Here is a 20,907-nt window from a genome sequence, read left to right as displayed (position 1 = left end):
AAATCCATGAAAACTCGTTGATGTCAACTACAGAACAATATATTTTTCAACAAGTGTCTTATCGAGTATTTCAATAGGGGCATTTAAATGATGTTGTGCAAAGTAAAATTATAGCACTGCAAATGGGGAAGGAGAGCAGAGAATAACATCGGGACTTTTGATATTAGCTAAAGGCCTTAAAGACGAAGTTCTGATGGTGAGGAGTTTGTACTTTTAAAAAGACTTAAACCTTATTATCAGTTATGTTTAAAATGTGTAATCATATGTAATATGAGTGCATGAAAAAGCTGGACCACTGGAAATGATTGATAAATAATTAATTCTATAAATGAATGTTCTTGTTTTGTACAGTGGCCCTGTCTACTCAGTTTGTGAGGACCCGTGGTTATTGGGGTTCTCTCTCTCTTTTTCCATGCTTATAGACATACAAGCTCAAACAGTTCTCAGCTAATATGAGATTATAGCTTAAGTTCAAATAAATGTGTGCAGTTGCTGTCCATGGTGCTGATCAAAAGCTGAAATGGTGTTACTGACATTTCTTATTCTGTGTGTGTGTGTGTGTGTGTGTGTGTGTGTGTGTGTGTGTGTGTGTGTGTGTGTGTGTGTGCTCCTCCTACACACACACACACACACACACAGACACACACTCACTCACACACACACACACACAGAGTGTTTGCTTTGGTACTATGTTGTGTTAAGGTTCTAAAAATTTTTTGCCCCAGGGTATATCGCAACGCTGTTAGCAAAAGGGAGTGATAGAGTCCTTTATTTAACATACGTACCAGTTAATGTATGTTGATGTTTGTCTATGTAAGGGACTTGAATGAACAATTAGTGTAAAGTTTTTACCTCTTTCAGTATAAATACATTTACTTTTCCACCAGTAGATGGCAACAGGTGTATAGAAAACAAAGCAAAGTTTTTTTTTGTGTTTGTAGAGAAGGTTCAGCAATGTTTTAATTTAAAGTGTCTGAGTGTTTTTGAGAGAAATCTCATGGGATTTAATATATATGTGGTGTGGAATAAATGATGCATTCCATGCATGTACTAATTGGCTGAAGGTTTGGAGGCTTTTACTAAGCTTTATGTATCTGGTCCTGTGAAAACATCAAAGTGCCTTATTAATTTTCAGTGTGTTTAGAAAGCACTTTTAAAATGACATAGAGTGATAAGTGTGTGGTTTAACTTTGACCCAGTGTTTTGTGTTTTTGGACATTTGTGATCTTATTAATGAATTGTTTCGGCTTTGAGCAATTGACTTGTTTGTAGATTCTATTAATTATCTTTGCTTTCTTTGTCTTATTACATTTTTTTCATTTCCTGTTAATCCTCTACTATGTTATTTGAGATTTCCAGTAAAAAAAAAATAGGTTGACCAAAGTTCTTGTTCCCTTAGTCTTGTCTCTGTACTTCTTCCATTAGTATCTTCTGTCATGGTTTTGGGACATTTGAACCAGCATTTCAGAGTTTTCTTCTGTTTTTGTTGATTGTTATGTATTATTATTTAAGGTTCATTAGTTAGTCTTGAGTTTATTCTATGTTCTGAGTTCCTTGTATCCACTGTTTAGTTTCTTGTCTGTTAGAGTCCCCTTGTATCTTGGTGTCTCCTCTGTGCTGTCAGAATATGTCTGTCGTGTCATCTGTGTTTACGTCTCTTGCTTCCTCGTTCTCGGACCCCAGTCATGCCTTTCTGCTTCCCTCCTTGTTTGTCCTGTTTGTCATGTGTATTCATCTATGTCTCCCCAGCCCGTAATGTCACTCTTCTTACTTGTCCCTCTCTGTTTCTCTCTCCCCCTTTTCCTTTTTCTTCTGTGATTTCCATCTTTCCCTTTTTTTGTCTCCTTCCTTTGTTTTCCTAGTCAATCCTGTTCTCATGTGCTTTCCTCCTTCCTTCCTTGCCATGTGTCTAACAGTGTATTTTAGTTTGAGTCGTGGTGTTTCCAGTTTTATTTTGACAGTCTCTTCTCTTGTGTTCCCGTTTTGCTTCCCCTATGTCCTTGTTTCTATTCGTTCCAGCTGTGTTTCCATGTGTTTCCACTCCCCTCGTCACCCCTCTATGTATTTAGTGTGTGCGTTTTCTATTATTCATGTTGGGTTGCCTGTTTACCTTGTATCATGTTCCAGGTATTCGTGGCTCTCAGGTACAGGTTTTCATTTCTAGTTTTAGTTTACCCAGTTTAGGTGATTGCTTTGCCTTGGACGGCCTTTGCCCTTCGTTTTGTATTTTTTCACCAGCCTTATTAAATGGCTCACCTTCCGTTAAAATTAAATTTTGTTCCATGTGTCTGTTTTTACGCTCCATCCCTCTAACTCCACACAGTCTGCAGCGTCAGACTGTGACATCTCCAATGATAAGTCTCCCATATTATGTCTCCATTCTTGTTTACCTTCACTCTCCCCAGCCCATCTTGTGTTTCTCTCTCTGTGTCTGTCTCTTGGCTCTTTCTGCCATGTGTTCATTTTTCTCTTCCTGCATCAAGTCGGTGTCTAGAGTCCGGGTCTCGATTGTCCATTCTTCCTTTGTGTTTCCTGATCTTAGCGTTATTCTCATTTTGGGTTCCAGTGAGTTTGTGTTTGTAATTTTCCTTTTGTATTTATGTTTTGTTTATTTCCACCTCCTGGGCCCTATTTCAGGAAGCCGGTTTAGAAAACTTAGAGTGAAAAAGGATACTCAGGGTTGAGTAACCCCGAACTGTCCAACTCGGAATATTCGGTTTCAGAAAGGCTGATAACAATTAGTTCAATCAACGCGGAGTTGCTTTAACCCCAAGTGAAGCGCGCGCACGAGGATACATAAAGCCCTGATAAGCGGAGCACAGAGTAAGCGAGTCACCATGGAGACGGAGGGAAAGAAGGCGCGGTCAATGTATTTTACAGCGCTTGAGGCCGAAATTCTGATGCCAGCATATGCCGATAACATGCAAATTTTGCAGAAAAAAAGGTAACACAGCCTCAGCTGCAAAAGAAAGGGAGCATGCATGGCAAAACATAGCTGACAGAGTCAATGTGTGAGTGTTAATATAAACATTGATCTAGGGATTTCCACCCATTTAACACGTTATTTTATCATATGTTATTTTATTTGTTATTTTATACATTTTATGTTGTGATGTGATGTGAGCGCAGGTGGAACCCAACAGGCCCCAAACGTTCCTGGCAGCAAGTAAAAATGAAATATAAAAATATAGTCCAAACAGGTAAGGTGTAATTGTATTATGAGCCATAGTGCTTGGTCTGTTTGTCCGATGTAAATCAATTGCAGTTAGAGGCTACATTAATTTTCTTTCTGTAAGCACTTATTGAAATTATCTGAGCACATTACAAGTACATATTTGCTTACTCTGTATGCTCAAATGTGACCCGTTATAGCCAACAGAAAAAAAGCGGAGGCCCGAAAAACAGGTGGGGGTCCTCCACCACCACCACTCACAGAGGCTGAGCAGTTGGCCCTCAGCCAAAACAGTGGGCGCCCTGTGGCCGAAGGCATCTCTGTGGGGACATCCTCTGAGTCAATAACCCCGCAAGACACAAGTGCCTACATAGTGGGTAAATGCAAAATAATACATGATGTGCGTACATCCTTTCTTCACAGTCACCTTTGCAGTGCTGCTCATTCATTTGATAAACTCTTCACCATAATGAATTTGTTTGTAGTGAAGTTATTTTCCTACTGATTTTGCCTTCCCTCAGTCTTGGTTGTCTTTGAGAGCATAATGACAATGAAGTGTAAGCTGAGTGCTATATGTTTGTTAATTGCCATTTGGTCCCTTGTAAGTTATAAGTGACCTGTATAAACCTCATGTTCTATCAGTTGATGGTGGTGGTGTACTGCATCTGGTGCAGCCTCCTGTTGAGCCAGACCAACATGCAGTTGTGAGTAATACTCCACAGATTATATGAGTTTACAGTAGAACAGCAATGTTGTTTATTTCTTTACTACAGGAAAATAATGAAGAAACATTGACAGCTGTTACAGAGGAGGAAGCAACAGAGACACTTTATGAGGTTTACATCTTTTAATACTTTGTGTACAGGAAACACAGGCGACCAATAAAGCCAGTTGAACAGAAAATCTGTTTATTCGTCTTTCAACATGTTGAGGTGATGGGTCAAAAGAAATGATTGTGACATATGGTGTCTCTGACTGCGCTTCCATCTTGTATGTCCGTGGAAGGGTCAGGATGTTCATGGTTTGGATCACTGCTGATGTTTGGTTCAGAAGGACAGTGTTCTCCTCTAATTGTGGCAATGTTGTGAAGAATCACACATGCCACAATAATGTCACATGCCCTTTCTGGGGTGACCCTGAGTCTTTGCAGGCACTGGAACCGGGCCTTAAGCATTCCGATAGTCATTTCAATTCTGGCTCTTGTCCTGCAATTAGCCAGATTATATCGCTGCTGTGGGCCCGGTTCAGGGTCAGGGTAAGGGGTAAGCAAATAGGGTAAACATGGATACCCCCTATCACCAAGCAAGTAGCCAGTGAACTCTCCTAAGACAGAAGGATACACTTCAGTTCAAATGTCCCTGTAGCAATTGGTCTTTATATATTTTAAAGTATTTTCAACTCACCATGTCCAAATTTTGTGCTCAGTGTACATTCACGGAATATTTGTGAGTCATGGACAGAGCCTGGCCACTTGGCTTCCACATTTGTGATAATGTTGGCAGCATCACACATGATCTTCACAGTGCAGAGAACACAAATTAGCATCCATTACTATAATGAAATAATTTGTTAGTTTGAAATGCTACAGGGAACTATGTACCTGTACATTAATGCTGTGGAAAGACTTCCTGTTCACATAGTCTCCTTCATTTACTGAAGGAGCAATGATTGGAATGTGAGTGCCATCTGTACAGCCAATCACGCCTGGGAACCCTGAAAATAAATGTAAAATTTAAGTAGTAGTTCAAGTATCACCATCATCAGTATATATTAAGTTTTGTTCATCCTGATACCTGCAATTTTGTGGGATCCCTCTTTGATAAATCTTGTGGGTCTATGACCGGGGAACACCACAAACCAGTACAGGAGACGTTTCAGTGCAACTGTAACATTCCTGACTGCCCGACAGACGGTAGCCTTGGAAGCGTGCTCAGCGTCACCAATATTATACAGAAAGCTCCCGTTTGCAAAAAACCGAAGTGCAATACAAATAATATGTAATGAACTGAGAGCATGTCCGCGATGTGTCACATGCGTAATATATGGCCTGAGGATGTTATCCAAATAACTTATAGATTGTGCTGAGAAACGGTAACGTTCACACAGAAAATCATCAGGAAATGATAAAATGTCCAAACGCGCTCTGATCACTCTCTCCCGGCGGAGAGCTCTGCGGAGAATTTGGGCTTCACGATCTACTGGCTCTTCAAGGAAGGGGCACGCCATGTCCGACACTTCCTACTGTCAGGTTTCCGACAAAGGGGCGGAGACAGTCAGGGTTAGTTGTAGTAAACCTGCTAGGGGGCAGGTTAGCTTCACGGAGTGTGTCGTCATAGTGACTCACTCAGGCTTCAGCTGAACTCGCTTTGTGAAACCGAAAAACCAGAGTTTTCGTTAACTCAGGGTATACTTAGTCAGACTTTGCACTAAACCGGCTTCCTGAAACAGGGCCCTAGTCTCCAGCCACATAAAGGCTCACTTTCAGTTTACCTGCATGTCTGTGTTTAGGTTCTCACACTCAACTTCATGAAACTTGACACCATGTGTGTGAGTGATAGACATAATTTTAAAAAGCCTTTACAGAGAAATATTTTGGAGCACTCAAAGTTGTACCATGTGAATAAAATCTATTTGAAATTCGTGCTTTTATGCTTTGCACATCATCTGACTAACTTTGACATGTTTATGGGTATGCATTCTTTTTAATCTAAAACCTTCACTGTAACATAAAACAAAAGTTACTGGTGGGTTAGTTTACAACGGTTACTCTCTGTTTAGTGTTGCTATTGCATCACTAAACAGAGAGTAACTTTTGCACAGAGTGGTTGGAAACTGCATGAAGCCACAAACACAGAAAGAGGTCAACTGTAAAAATAAAAATTACGTGTAAGACATCAGGTAGTACATCCGGTTGGCAAATGTTTATTTTCTCTGAGTTGTTTTGTCTGCATAGACTTTGTTTTTGATCCCAAGCAATGGTGAATTCCCTTAATCTGCAGAATTCATGGGTCCTCTTCTTGTAACTCCACATTCAGGCATTACCCAGATAGATACTCAGTTCAAAGTCCAAAGTGATAATGAAAGCCACCAAGATATCTGTAAGGGCCACTCATTTAGTTGGGAATTGAGAACTAATAGAAAAAAAGTTCCCAGTGGTTCAGTTCCTTAACCTATTGATACCATTTAATGGTTCTTGCACTTCAGCTATAATCTGCTGCTTTCAGTTTGAGGAGGAAAAATAGCACAATGTAGAGTGTGGATATGGGCATTAATTTGCATGGCACAAAAGGACAAGATAAATGGAAAAGTGGAAAACTGAAACAATGACATTATGCTGCTAAAACAACTTTGATTCCTTGCAAAGACAGCATGCTAACACTTAGCTAACCAAGAACCCAGAGAGAAACCCGAGTAAACGGCGAGCCGTGCAGCCAGAACCTTAGCTTCAATAGGTAGTAAGCTGCAGGCTGCAACCTCCATTACAAATGACAAGATGGAGCGGCCTTTTCCAGACACCTGACCGCTTACTGACTGCTCCGCTCAGATTAGGCACCTTTTTAGTTGTTTACTTATTTATTGCTTTGTTTACTTCTTAAAATCTTCCAGTTTTATAGTCTACTACAGCAGCTCACTCAACATCGATAACAAGGTTGCAGATGTAATCTTGGACATTTGGACACACTGGCGTTCGTACAATCGCTGGAGAACAAGCTTAATGACCTAAGGGCAAGCGTCATCTTCCGACGAGACATGAGGGACTGCAACATTGTGTGCATCATTGAGACATGGCTGACCCCCACCGTCCCGTAAGTCCGTTGGATTCATTCTCTGTGAGCGAGAACAAGTCAAACAAACACCAAAAGGTGGAGGAGTGTGTCCCATGGTAAACAGAAAGTGGTGTGACGCCAGGAGCATTTCTACTCTCTCCAGTGGCTTCTCGTCCCATCTGGAATACCTAAGCATTAAGTGTCGTCCTTTTTACCTGACCAGTGAGTTCACCTTGGTAATTGCCACGGTTGTCTACATCCCACCCCAAAGCTATGCTACAGGACATGCTCAACGACTTAGATTGGGGCATGTTCAGAGCATGCACAGCTGACATCAACAAGTTTACGGAAGTAGCAGTAAGCTTCGTTAGCATGCTAGCGGAGGAGATCATCCCCACTGCGAGAGTCGTGGCGTTCCCAAATCAGAAACAATGGGTGGACAGATCAATCTGCGCTGCAGTGAACGCCGGGACCGGCACTGCCGATATGAGTGCCTACAAAGTGCCTACTATCGGTGATAATGAAGTTGTTCGAGAGGATGTTGAAGCACATCATCTCCTCCTCCATCCCAAACACCACAGATCCACTCCAGTTAACCTACCGACCCAACAGATCCACAGGGGACGCCATCGCCCATGTCCTGCACACCACTCAGCCACGTGGACAGGAAACAGGGTAACTATATGAGGCTGCTGTTTGTTGATTGCAGTGTTCAACACAATAGTACCTGGTAGACTGTTCACAAAGCTGAGGGATCTAGGACTCAACAGCCATCTGTGTGCATGGGTGTTGGACTTCCTCACTGGCACAACTTAGGTGGTGAGGGTATAGGTGCATCTCCGACAACATCACCATCAACACGGGAGCGGCACAGGGGTCTGTATTCTCGCCACTCCTCTACTCCCTCTATACTTCAGATTGTGTGACCATCCATGGCTCCAATACCATTGTGAAGATTGCTGACGACACAATGGTGTTGGGCGCCATTTCCAACAACGATGAGATGACCTACATGGAGGATGTGAGGAATCTGGGATCGTGGTGCCAGGATAACCACCTCCAGCTGAATGTCAGCAAGGCCAAGGTGCTGGTGGTGGACTTCAGAAGGAGTCAGCACAGAGACTACAAGACTATTATCATCAATGGAGCTCCGGTGGAGAAGGTTTGGTCCTTTAAGTATCTCGGTTTCCACATCTCCTCACATCTGGCATGTAAATAATGTAATCACTAGTATAGCAAATTGCTTTTTCCACAGAGTAATTAAGTCATTCACAGTATTACTTTTAAGAAAAGCAATGTGCAATATTTATAGTAATTTATAGTAATGACTTTTTTGAGTAATGACTGCAACACTGATCACAACAAAGAGGGGAAATAGCTCAACAAACATTTGACCGACAGCATGCAATTAATTTGCATAAATGTAATGTCGTTATTGCTGCTTAGCAATGGCGGTGACTATTGACTAATGACAACTGATAAGAGAATCTATAAGGAACTGAATCGATAAGTGATATTAGTAATGGAATTGGAATCTCTAAATTCTTATTAATTCCCATCCCTGGCCACTCATGTGTTCTCTCATGTATTCTCTCCCACCAGCTCACTGTTCTAAGCTGGGTCATCCATAAGATCTCTATTTTCATCTTCATAGTCTTTTTCTGAATTTCCTACACTGACATAGGTTATATTACAACCATAGCTGGACTGGCCATTGGGCATACCCATGGTGATTTTTAATTTTTATCGGCCGATGTTTTTTTTCTTTCTTTTTTTTCTTTTTTTCGTAACGGTATAAACACTGAAAGGTGGTGGATTGGCCAGATGCTGGGAGATGTGTAAAAATAACTAAATTGTTTGGTGGTGGCTATTGCGGAGCTTTCACAGCTTGAGTAACATTAGCAAGTGGTGAAGGCCAGCAGATGCAACATGCTGGCAGGTGGATGACGGAAAGGTGAGGCAGGAGGAGGAGAGACCCGAGGTGGCTGCCGGTGTCGGTCCGAGTGTCAGGGGAACTGAACTTCAGGTGATCTTATGACCTGCAGTCTATCTGGGTCGGATATAAACCAAGTTTATGTGGAGTTTATTTTCGTTGTGCTGACTTTTTACAGTCAGTTACAATAACTCGTACTGCGTACTAGCTAGCATGACGGAGTTTATATACAGCTGGGTGGGTGCTATGATGTTACTGATGTTGAAATTTATTTTATTAAGGTTTATTAAGGTTAATTAGTTTCCTACCGTCCCGTAAAAAACGGAATCGTCTCGTATTCAGAGAAAATATTCGTGTTGAGCTGAAAAGGAACGCGATTTGTCCCGTACTTCAGCTAGAATGAAAAAGACACAAAGCTGGATTTATTCTGTGTCTTTATGCTGCAGCTGCCTCTTCTCTCATTCTCTCCCCCTCTCTCCCCTGTTGTTATTTCAATCATGAAACTGATCAATGATCAGCTGATCGGCTTTTCTCTCTTGTTTGTTTATCGCCCACTTTGCGCCAGAAAGAAGAAAGCAGTGGAGGTTAAACAACAGCAGAACGTTTAAGCTTGATCAGCTGTTGTTAGAATTTATTTAATATTAATTTATAGTATCAGTTGATGTTTGCTGGAGCCACAGCTGTAAACCTGCTGGTCATGATGTCGGTTTGGTTATCTGGTGAGAGGGAAACATGAAGATGAAACCAGGAGATGTCCTTACTGAATCATCAGAGCTGAACAGGTGATGGAGAAACAGGTTTACCTTTTAGGTGGCATTAATTGAGTTGAAGGGAAGTTATGAACTGTTGCTGAGAGACAAATAACACCAGGATCTTTTTCTATGTAGCTGACAGCTGGTAACTGTGCAGGGGCGGGTCTAGCAAAGTTTTGCCAGGGGGCCAGGTAGGGCATTAACAGGGAAAGGGGGCACAAAGAAATACTTTTCTTTCTTATTCTCATTTAAAATGTCTCGCTTTTAATAAATAATTATCTGAATCTTACAACAAACGTTTGTTATGTAAAATTTATAGAAATCATTATTGTACATAGTAATTTTTTTCATTGTCCCATCATAATTTCTTCAGAAGTAAGTACTGTATATGATGCCAGTATTTTCCCACATTTTCTAGATACTGTACCAGTACTGTGTGTAAAATGCCATCAAAAAATCAATTAAGTTTTATTCTTTCTCACCTGTCTTTCTGTCTCCTTTCACTTTTTAAAGGTTGCCATGTTGGAAAAAATATTTTGCCCTGCCATGCTGTTTATTGATGTGGTAAATGAATAGTTTATGAAAATATATCTAAATCTGTAATTTATTATTTTTTAATATTCAATAATGATCATGTCTCACCTCTAGTCTTCTCTATCTTAATTTCAGGTTTCCACCATGTGTTGTAGATAGTTCAGGAGGTTAACTCGACCAAGCAGTCTTTGGGTTTTGGCTAAGTACTGTTTAGAACACCAGAATAGGGAGGATGGTGTAGTTTATTAGACTGATACATATATACCAACAAGACAGTGCACATCACTGTGACAACAGCGTTTGTTTTCATTCAAAGGCTTTATGGTTTTTCCTATAATACCTGGTTGGCCAGTCTCTAGTCAAAATGCCCGGGCCGATTTTTTGTCCCAGTCCAGCCCTGATTACAATAATTTTACCTGCATTCAACTGCACATGCCTTGTTAGCTAACCTATGCTTGAGTTTACCAACACTTACGATGAATACAAATGAACCACACATTGCTAATGCAGGCAAGGTATTTTTAATTTTTTACATCTTTAAGCTCTTGTATGCTACATAAAACATCGGTCCAAACTTCATTTTACTTGCCTGGTATATAAAAGTATAAAATGGTAAATGGCCTGTATTTATATAGCGCTTTTACTAGTCCCTAAGGACCCCAAAGCGCTTTACATATCCAGTCATCCACCCATTCACACACACATTCACACACTGGTGATGGCAAGCTACATTGTAGCCACAGCCACCCTGGGGCGCACTGACAGAGGCGAGGCTGCCGGACACTGGCGCCACCGGGCCCTCATGTTTCCTTAGTGTTTAAAATGAGATCACATTTTCAGTGATGAACATTAAATTTAACACTCTAACAGCAGTACAAAGTCTGCAGAAGGTGTCAAAAACCACAACCTACACAGGTAACCCACAAATGCAACCTACTGTACTCTTTTTCTTTGTCTCCTCCTTCATAGTCACTAATGTTGTAATCACTATGTTGTAGAAGCCATGAAGCAGTGGTCCTTCTGTTTCTCCTCACCCAAAGGCACAGATAGGGTTAGGTGGACCTGTGCAGATGTCCTCATACAATGACCTAGCACATATATGATCGTGGAGGAGCTGGACTACCTGCGGGCATCAACAAGCAAAGTGGCTAAAATCCAAACAAGAGAATTATCCATCTGGAGTGAAAAGGAGATAGAACAATGGTCTCTGCCATTACCTTTTTGTGGGGTTTCTTATTGTTGCCTCTCCAGTATTTATTTATTTTTTTTAAATTTGCAATGGTTTCCTAACTGTACAGACTGGGGACCCTGAAGTTGAACTACCTTTGTGCTAATTTGTGTCTTATACTACAGTGTAGTATTAGATGAATTGATTTGATAAGGATTGGTAACCTCTTTGATCTCAGAGAAATAAAGCAGTTTTAATTCAAATATTGAATTAGAAGAACAATGGCATTAACAAGATTGTAATGTTTACAAAAAAACCCTAAACACGGCAGGGTGATTACAAGTAAACCACAGTTAAAAACCACACATCCACACACCAACTTGGCCTGGTCTGGCTTTTTATAGCAGACCTTAGAAATCCACTCTGAAAGTTTTCTGCTGACTACAGAACCTATACTTAGGCTTCGTTCACACTGCAGGCGAAAGCGCATCAAATCCGATTTTTTTGACCCTATGCGACCCATATCCGATCATGGTATGACAGTGTGAACGGCACAAATCCGATATTTTCAAATCCGATCTGGGTCGCTTTCGTATGTGGTACTGAATCCGATACATATCCGATGTTTTAGAAAGCGACTGCTGTTTGAACGGTGATGTCGCATTAAATCCGTCTTTTACGTCACAGACACAAGACAGATGCCAATTATCAGCTCCGGAGAAGCGCCCGAGAAGACATCGAAACTGACAGTGAAACTGTTGGGAAGACATCGTTGGAGAAACGTGAACATTTTATTTGTACTGTATAATCTGCATTCTGACAGAAATCTGCAACTATCCTTTGAAGCACCGCTCCTCTCTAAAACAGCAATAAGGATCATTATTAGGTTATTTACATTATTATGTAAATACATTATTATGTAAATAACAAAATAACTTAAAGCAAAAATTGGGAAACGTAAAGTCCGAAGTCTTTATATTAACGGCCATCTGTCAAACAATATAGGGCTTTGGAGTTGACGCCACGCTGCAATGCATTATGGGAGCGCAGCGCCATTTTCGGGGTCTACGAATCAAAACAAACACACTGTGTTGGAACGACGACTACAAGAAAGATGCTTAAAAGCAGCTCAAAAGAGAATGAACTGTATAGAGACTGAGTGCGTCCAGAGGGGAAGCAGCGGTACTTGCAGAAAATAGCGTGCATTGGAAATGTGGACCCGTATGAAATACGGCCGTGGAGTAGAAACCCTGAAGACCAACCGCTATTGACGTAGCCTGACATATTTTCGTACCTTGTCTGTGGAGTCAGCACGTACAAGTCGTCATTCAAACAAAGGTAAGTCAGCTCGAGCACTGCGAGTGAAATGCGTTTGATTTCCCTGCAAACATTCAGATTACTGCAGCATAAATTCATTCATGAGGGGAAATTACAGTGAGAACATGTGGAGGCTGTTAGGTGGATAACATAATGAGTTCAGTGCATTGATGTGACATTGTCCTGAAGGATTGTTATTCTTTATAGTTAAAGAAATTGCACTAATTTATTCATATTTATTATAAATAATCCTAATTATACATCTTGCTTCCATGTTTGTATCCCGTGTTACTAAAAATACATTTTATTTTACTTTTATACATTGATTAATGACCTGCAGAATCTCCTTATCATATTAAGTGATCCATAATTGTCACTTTATGCTTTCTCCATCTCTAAAGTGATGACATCCTTGCATTACATACTTTAGGTTCATTTTCTGCAGGCAGGTTTCTGAGAGAGAACAGGCAGATTTAGAATATAACATGCAGCATTCTATAGATGGATACATAAAAAAATTACATGTATGTGCTAACTTTCTAAACACTTTGTTACATTTATGATAAAGTAGATAAAACACATTTATGTCGGCCTTGGCTCATTAGTTCTTGTCTTTAAATGAACTTTGTCTGTGTGTGTTTCAGGTACTGCACTCTCAAAGACTGAATGAACCAGCATTGCAGCCATGGGTCACTGTGAGCATCACAGGGAAGGTTGAAGCAGCCCACAGCACCTGTAAGGCCGGAGTCGCAGAGACCTGCAGCCATGTCGCTGCTCTTCTGTTTAATGTAGAAGCAACAGTGTTGATCCGTGGCACAAGGACTGTTACAGATGAACCTGCATACTGGGTTTTGCTGGGTAATATGACCAAGATACAGCCAGAGGTTGGCCATAAGATAGACTTCTCCTCTTCAGCTGCCCAAAAAAAAGGCTCTCGATCAAAACATAAACAGACCATCCGTATTGACAGGTAAAAGGAGTCGTCCTCAAAACAGAAAAATCCCACCTGCTACTGTGGAGGAGTTGTCACTGCTATTGGATACTTTGCTGGAACACAGTAAAGCTGTGGGTTGTGGGAATGACCCATAATGTTTTATCTAGGGGTCTAGATTTGTGCCTGTAGTGCACTGCCGTGTAAATAATTTGCATTTACTGAATATATACTGACTGAGTCCCACTGTTCAAAAGTTGAATAAAGAAACAAACTAATTTTTGCCTCTTTTTTTTTTTTATTAAAACCACCTTATAGAACATCACATCAGTTACAATGTAGAATCCATGTCATTTATAGTTTACAAATGACAAAATGTTTACACAAAATCATGAGTGTTTACATGACATCACCCACTACTAACATTACTTTATTTACTGTATCTTTTGAAAAAATACAGCAATTTTAACAGCACAATACTTAAGAATATTTAACAAGAGCAGGTTTCATTTTTCCCTGTTTTTATTATCACACTGTTCACCAAAACGCAGCAAACCTTCACCATCTTATCCAGGAGGGTCACCTCTTCACCCTCACATGGAAGAAGTAATCTGATTGGCATGGTGGTGTGTTTGAAGCAGGTCCCTTGTGTAGGGCTGGAACCCAGTCACTATGTTTCATCCATTTCATAGGCTGGTTTGCTGCAATAATGCCAAATAATTAGCAACTCTATAAATAGAAGGTAGTTCTGCAAAATCACTCAGTAGGATGTTTGTTCTAATTTGCTATGACCTCAGAGCGCATAGAAAATAAAACTAATTGGCTATAAAGATTGATATGAACATATTTAGAGCTTACCGGAAGGAAAATGTCTAGAGCACCAACAGATTTGGAGATGGAAGAGTAAGCTAGACGCCTTCGTTTGGTAACATCCAATACACAAGCTGCCTCATGTTGCTTCCAGGTTGGGAAAGAATGGAAAGATAAACCATTTTCAACCTTATTCTCTTGCCGGTCGTGTGATCGAACATTGCAGACGACCACACAGCAAATATGAACCATGGCTGTTGTGTGTGACTTCGCTCCCTTTTCACTTGCGCTAGACCCCCAAAATGGCGGATCGGGCCAAAATCCTTTCCACACCCACCCCCGTGATATCACGCTCCAAAGTTTGCTCTGGGTCTGAACAGAGCGCGTTGTGTGTGAAGTCTTCTTTTGCGCATGCGGGCCGCTTTGAGCGTTCACACTAGAGCGCGTTTGCTGTCGCATTTTATTTGTAGTGTGAACACGCAGACAAAAAAATCGGATTTGATCAAAAAAATCGGAATTGAGCATTAAGACCTGCAGTGTGCACGTAGCCTTAGAGCCCAGAAACATATCTAAGCTTTAACCTACAAGCTGACAACAAAACTTTTATTTCAAAGAGCTGTTTTGTGATCAGGCAACTGTGGGTGAGAGAACTGAATTTGGTGGAAGTACAGTTTTTGACAGCAAAGTTGTTTTTAAAAAAATAAAAAATAAAAAACGTTTTTACTTTAACTTAACGGGGTGTGACTGATAGGACATCACTGACTTGTGAACTGGTTTTAGTGGTACTACACTTCATGAAAGCCTTTGTTGAGCCACTTGAAAAAAAGAAAAGAAAACACTAACACAGGAAACAAAACAAGAACAGTTTCTGAAATCTCATCGCATGAGCAGTCTACAAGTTTCCCACCACACAGAGGTACAAAAAGAGTTAGGAGTTTCCGACCACACACTTGGTCATAGTTTCAAAAAGAGGTATGACTTCAACAGCCAACCCACACACAAGCACGCCTCATCCTACAAATGTAAAAATTAAAAAAGAAGAAGAAGAGGAGGAAAGAAAATAGATGAATAAATGAAACCACACACAAATACATAAACTGCTGATTTTATGGGTGTAACAAAAGTGCAACATTTCCTCCCATTTGCGTATTTTCTGACTTATAAGCAACAGAGCCTGATATAAACTCTTGTCAGCTCTATAATGTTCTCATCAACTTTGTTGAATAAGCAGTCCAACAACAGAAACAACCAATTTGCCTATGGAAGGATGATAAAATTTAAGGTTTTACTGACTATTAAACATACTCTTTGATTATTTTCCAACTGCTTTAACTGCAACAGTATTAATGTATAAAAATTTAATATATATTTTATTGTATAAATATTATATAATTATATTATAATTTTGGCAGAAACCCCACTAACTGGTTCAGTCTTTAAATGTTACAGATAAACAATTTAAATGAGAATTATATGAATTACAAAATTGTGAGTTATTGTGATATTCATCAGCATTCAATCACCTTAACTGTGGTTATTCATTATGCCGATCATCATATATAAATGTAATAAATGTCCCAAACCTTTTAGTGTCGGCTACAGTCCAAAATTACGGTGTCACTCACAGGGAGGAGCCTCCAATCACACCATTCAGATCCGTTTATCAGTGACGGGAAACGCAAATCATTTCACTCAGATCTAAAATGTCTCCGATAAAGGACTTTAATGTGATTTACACAGCGACGAACGACGATGATACTGTCTCTCCGGGAGATATTATTGTAGGCGCAGTGATTTTCAGACTGACAAAAGACGTCAAAGTCAAGAGCGTTTCTCTGAAAATCAAAGGAGACGCTTTCGCGCAGTGGTCAGACGGCGACACAAAATACTTTGCGCAGAGGAGATATTTCAAAGTGAAGAGCTATGTAGTTGAAAAAAATCCTAAAGGTAAGTGGTTTAAGTATTTTAAACTCAGAGTTATTTTGAAATTAAATGTGTCGGATGGGAATTTTGAAGCTTTGGAGTGAAGCAGCGGATAACGTGTAATGGTAACAATGATAAACGCAATGTGGGAATTATAAGATTTTTTTTTTTTTAAGAAATCTTACTTTTAAAAAAAAGAGTTGTTTGTGAAGTTGATAGTTTTTGAAAAAGTGTGCAATTTTTTTTAAAATTTGAGTTAATAGTTGTCAGGGGTAGACATTTGTTCAAACACAAGTAAGAGAAATGAGACAACTGCAGACCGACTCAGAGTGTAATTAGAAAACGTGCGTACGGGTGAATGTCTCTGAGAAGACAAAACACACCGAGCACAGGCTTGCTTGCTTTATTTATAAGGCAAAAATGGGTTACATAGTACTTCCTCTTTTAACTGTCAGGGAAGAGGTTAAACATTAAATCAGCTTATCTGATCTTTCACACACTGGGATAAGAATACAGAAGTATATCATGCTTTATCTGACATCACAGACACTGAAGTGAAGAATGCATCAGTTTTCCTTTAACAATAGACTTGGTTAGGTGATTCTTCAACAATAGGCTTGGTTATGTGAAAATATATGAACACACAAAATATAAGGCATACTTGGTTAGAATATAAGGCTTACTTGGTTAGAATATAAGGCTTACTTGATTATATTGTATTATAGAGATTTGGTTATAATGTATAATGTAGAAAATCTCTAACAATAGTCTTTTGTAGTTATTGACAGATTAAAAAAACAAACAAAAACTATTATCTATATCTATTAAAGCAATGACATAAGTCATGATGTGATCATGATCACAAAAGTGATGGACAATAGAAAGAAGTAACCGATTCAACGGTGTACCAGACATGAAGTAAACAGCACATTTTGATGGTCTGAATTAAATGAAAAGTAGTAAATCGTAAATATATCACTCTTGCTCTGTGTAGGAAAAGTTAAGCAACCTTGTCTTGCAGGCACTGTACTTCCCCAGGGGGTCAACAGTTTATTCTTCGCATTTAAACTTCCAGACTGGTAAGTGGAGATGTCTAGCCTCAAAGATTAATACTGTGTTATAACAGTTTCCTTTTGCATAGTTATGACATTATTTTAATACAATCTCCACTGTTTTTATTTTATTTTTTTGTTACAGTGACATGCCTTCATCCTTCCAGGGGAAAAACGGAAGAATTTCCTACATCATGGAAGCAAAGATAGCTAGGAGCTGGCATTGGTCCTCTGATTCACAAAAAGAGATCAAGTTTATGTCCAGGTCCAGTCCACACACTGTCCAAATGATGGTAAACACTGCCTTGATATATGTTATAAATATTTAGAGCGTGTGTTGTAAATGCTAAATGAAAAATATATAAGACAAAATCTTATATGATTTAAAAACCTGAATGTCCTGTTACAGTTTCATATGTTTCATTAGGAGTCGCCAGTTGTAACACAGGGAGTTCTGTGTTTATGATGTTTACCAGAATTTGGTCTTAAGTTTACAAAAAAAAGGAAGTAGATTATTCTGCAATTTGGTCATTTGAGGAATTAAGTTGCCCTGGGGAAATCTTTATCTGCATGTTCTATTACAGGATCCACAATCTGGTTCAGTGAGTAAAAACATGGGTGGTCGCTCCAGGGGACAGGTCCAGATGTCTGCCACTATTAATAGAGGTGTTTGTTCTCCAGGTAAAATATCTGCAACATGAAAAGACAAATGCTGATAGATTTTTAAAAAATGCAGTTTATTTCTATGATTTGTTTTTGACAGGAGAAACTTTATCTGTTGTTGCCAAAATATGCAACTCCTCTTCCAAGGAAATGAGACCCAAATTCAAACTTCAACAGAAAATAGTGTACAGCTGCAAGAAACATACTAATCCCACCTTCAAGACTCTGTGCAAAATGGTCGGGGACACTATCAGTCCAAACTCAGAGCAAACTGTGTCCTGCAAAATTAAGATTCCTGGTGACATTGCCCCCACTCTCCATAACTGTGATATTATTTCAGTTGAATATTATGTCAAGGTATGAAACAATTTCATAGTGATATCATGATATCTTAGCAATGAAACTCCTTCATTTGTAAACGATCATGGGTAAATAAGTAACAGGAAATATGTGTCTTAACTCAGTATCTTTATAACTATATAACGGATAACAATCTTTATTTAAACATTTCTTTTTTCCATTTCTGACTGTTTCCCAGGTGTATCTGGACATTAGTTTTGCCTTTGACCCAGAAGTGACGTTTCCACTGGTCATCCTTCCTTCCAGACTTGCTTCCATATGGCCCGATGAGGCTTTAGGACAATCTGTGGGGGAGGGTGGGGCAGCCAAGGCCACCAGTTACAATGTACATGCTGTACCTACAGCCTCGGGTGCTTGCCAATACCCCATCCCCAATCCCCCTCAGGATGATGACATAAAAGGAGGCAATTATAACCAGTTGCCTCAAGGTGCTACTTCACTGGGGCTCTCAGCTCCAGCTTTCACAGTGGATTCAATGCAGCAACCAGCTATTCTGCAGGGAGAACCATCTCCATTATCTACTTCCATTTACCAGCATTAGAATGAGTGATTGTGCAAGTTGAACTGGATTAAGTGAATAGGCTAAAGATTAACAATAAGGGCCAGGTACCTGTTAAACAGGGTAGTGAAAGTTCTGAAAATTAGAAGTGAGATACAAAAGCATGTGTGTGGCTTAGGTGGGTGTTGAAACAAGAGCACAAAACAATTCTTTGGTTTCATTTTATAATACCAGGCTTATTTTTCTACGAAGATTTGAACTTTGAGGGGGTTTAAACAGGAGAAAAAAGTGTGAAGATGTTCATGCCTGTCTGAGAAAAGTGTATAAAGTGTGTAGTGAGGGATTTTACAGCCTTAAAACATCTATAAAAATAAAGTTTGCTACTTTTCGGATTTCACTTATTATTTAGTTATTTTTAGAATGTAACTCCCATGATAAACAAGGGAACACTGTATAGCTAAGTTGCAGTCGTCAATCACCTCTAATAAAGCATATGTATGTATATGTATTTTTATCTCATTCATTATAATTTTATTATTATATTTTCTTCTTTCACAAATTTATCCCAAGGGTTTTATACTTTTCTTTCTTTCTTCTTAAATAACTTTTTTAGTCATCATTGTAATCTTTGCTTATTTTTTTAATCATGTTATTTATCTACTTTTTATTTTGAAACTCGATTTTTGTAAACCTGATTTTATCTTAAAATGTTCAATTCTATACAGAGACAAGTGAAGTAGTATCAGAACAGCAGGAGGTGATTATACATTTTGAAAGAATAATTAAGCCTAGACTAGATATAGTCGGCAAGTGGCAAAAGGCCACTTGACAGCAACTTGGGTAGTCTCAGAATCTTGTCTCTGTATTTCACAGATGATGTGGTTCTGTTTATCAAGTGGTGGCCCCCAGCTCGCAAGGTGGTTCGCAGCCATTCCAGTGTGAGAATTAGCACTTCCGAGTCTGAGGCCATGATCCTTAGCTGAAGGTAGAGGGGAGAGGGAAGAGGGAGGGGAGAGATCAAAGAGAAGAGAAAAAGAAAAAGAAAGAAAAAGCAGAGCGTAAAAGCGAGGCTCTAGATTTACTGGCCGATTTATATCTCCACTCTCACCTATGGTCATGACCTTTATGTTTCTTAGTGCGGTCAGACATACAAAGACATGGTGGTATGATTTCAGAACCAGCCAAATACATATACCTATACCATCTGTTATTTTGAAATAAATAAATCAATAAAAGTTCAACCACACTACCTGCTGCAGCTGCTTTTTGATGATGTGTTGCTCTCTCTTCCTCTTGGTTAAGATCATTATGTAAAGCCAAACCATTACTGACAGATTTTGGGCAGTGAAAAAATATTCTGTACTAGGTCCCAAGAGACAGCCTGAAGTTTTAAACAAACAAAAACATAAATAATGCTTAATCCATCGGAATCATGAAAATGAATCCTAAACGTTGCTGAAATACTGTTAACTCTACTTCTTAACAGCAAACTGTTGAAGACATACAGGGAGTGCAGAATTATTAGGCAAGTTGTATTTTTGAGGAATGATTTTATTATTGAACAACAACCATGTTCTCAATGAACCCAAAAAACTCATTAATATCAAAGCTGAATGTTTTTGGAAGTAGTTTTTAGTTTTAGCTATTTTAGGGGGATATCTGTGTGTGCAGGTGACTATTACTGTGCATAATTATTAGGCAACTTAACAAAAAACAAATATATACCCATTTCAATTATTTATTTTTACCAGTGAAACCAATATAACATCTCCACATTCACAAATATACATTTCTGACATTCAAAAACAAAACAAAAACAAATCAGCGACCAATATAGCCACCTTTCTTTGCAAGGACACTCAAAAGCCTGCCATCCATGGATTCTGTCAGTGTTTTGATCTGTTCACCATCAACATTGCGTGCAGCAGCAACCACAGCCTCCCAGACACTGTTCAGAGAGGTGTACTGTTTTCCCTCCTTGTAAATCTCACATTTGATGATGGACCACAGGTTCTCAATGGGGTTC

At 39.4% G+C, this 20,907-nt stretch overlaps 1 protein-coding gene across 1 annotated transcript; it reads left to right on the top strand.

The window, feature by feature from the left end:
* Nucleotides 1–16,087: 16,087 nt before the first annotated feature.
* LOC113033757 (arrestin domain-containing protein 3-like) lies at nt 16,088–19,204 on the top strand. The gene is made up of 6 exons (XM_026187839.1): nt 16,088–16,331; nt 17,329–17,386; nt 17,505–17,652; nt 17,944–18,040; nt 18,123–18,379; nt 18,561–19,204. The coding sequence occupies exons 1-6, from the start codon at nt 16,088–16,090 to the stop codon at nt 18,921–18,923; spliced, it is 1,167 nt and encodes a 388-aa protein (XP_026043624.1). The 3' UTR covers nt 18,924–19,204.
* Nucleotides 19,205–20,907: the final 1,703 nt, after the last annotated feature.

The sequence above is a fragment of the Astatotilapia calliptera genome, chromosome 12, assembly GCF_900246225.1.
Source record: "Astatotilapia calliptera chromosome 12, fAstCal1.2, whole genome shotgun sequence".
Lineage (NCBI taxonomy): Eukaryota > Metazoa > Chordata > Actinopteri > Cichliformes > Cichlidae > Astatotilapia > Astatotilapia calliptera.
This window is presented reverse-complemented; position numbering and strand designations above follow the sequence as displayed.

Excerpts from the sequence above, each read along its gene's own strand:
- LOC113033757 (XM_026187839.1), top strand. The coding sequence starts at position 16,088 with ATGTCTCCGATAAAGGACTTTAATGTGATTTACACAGCGACGAACGAC. Across the intron at positions 16,332-17,328 it reads AGTTGAAAAAAATCCTAAAG|GCACTGTACTTCCCCAGGGG; the intron begins GTAAGTGGTTTA and ends CTTGTCTTGCAG. Across the intron at positions 17,387-17,504 it reads GCATTTAAACTTCCAGACTG|TGACATGCCTTCATCCTTCC; the intron begins GTAAGTGGAGAT and ends TTTTTGTTACAG.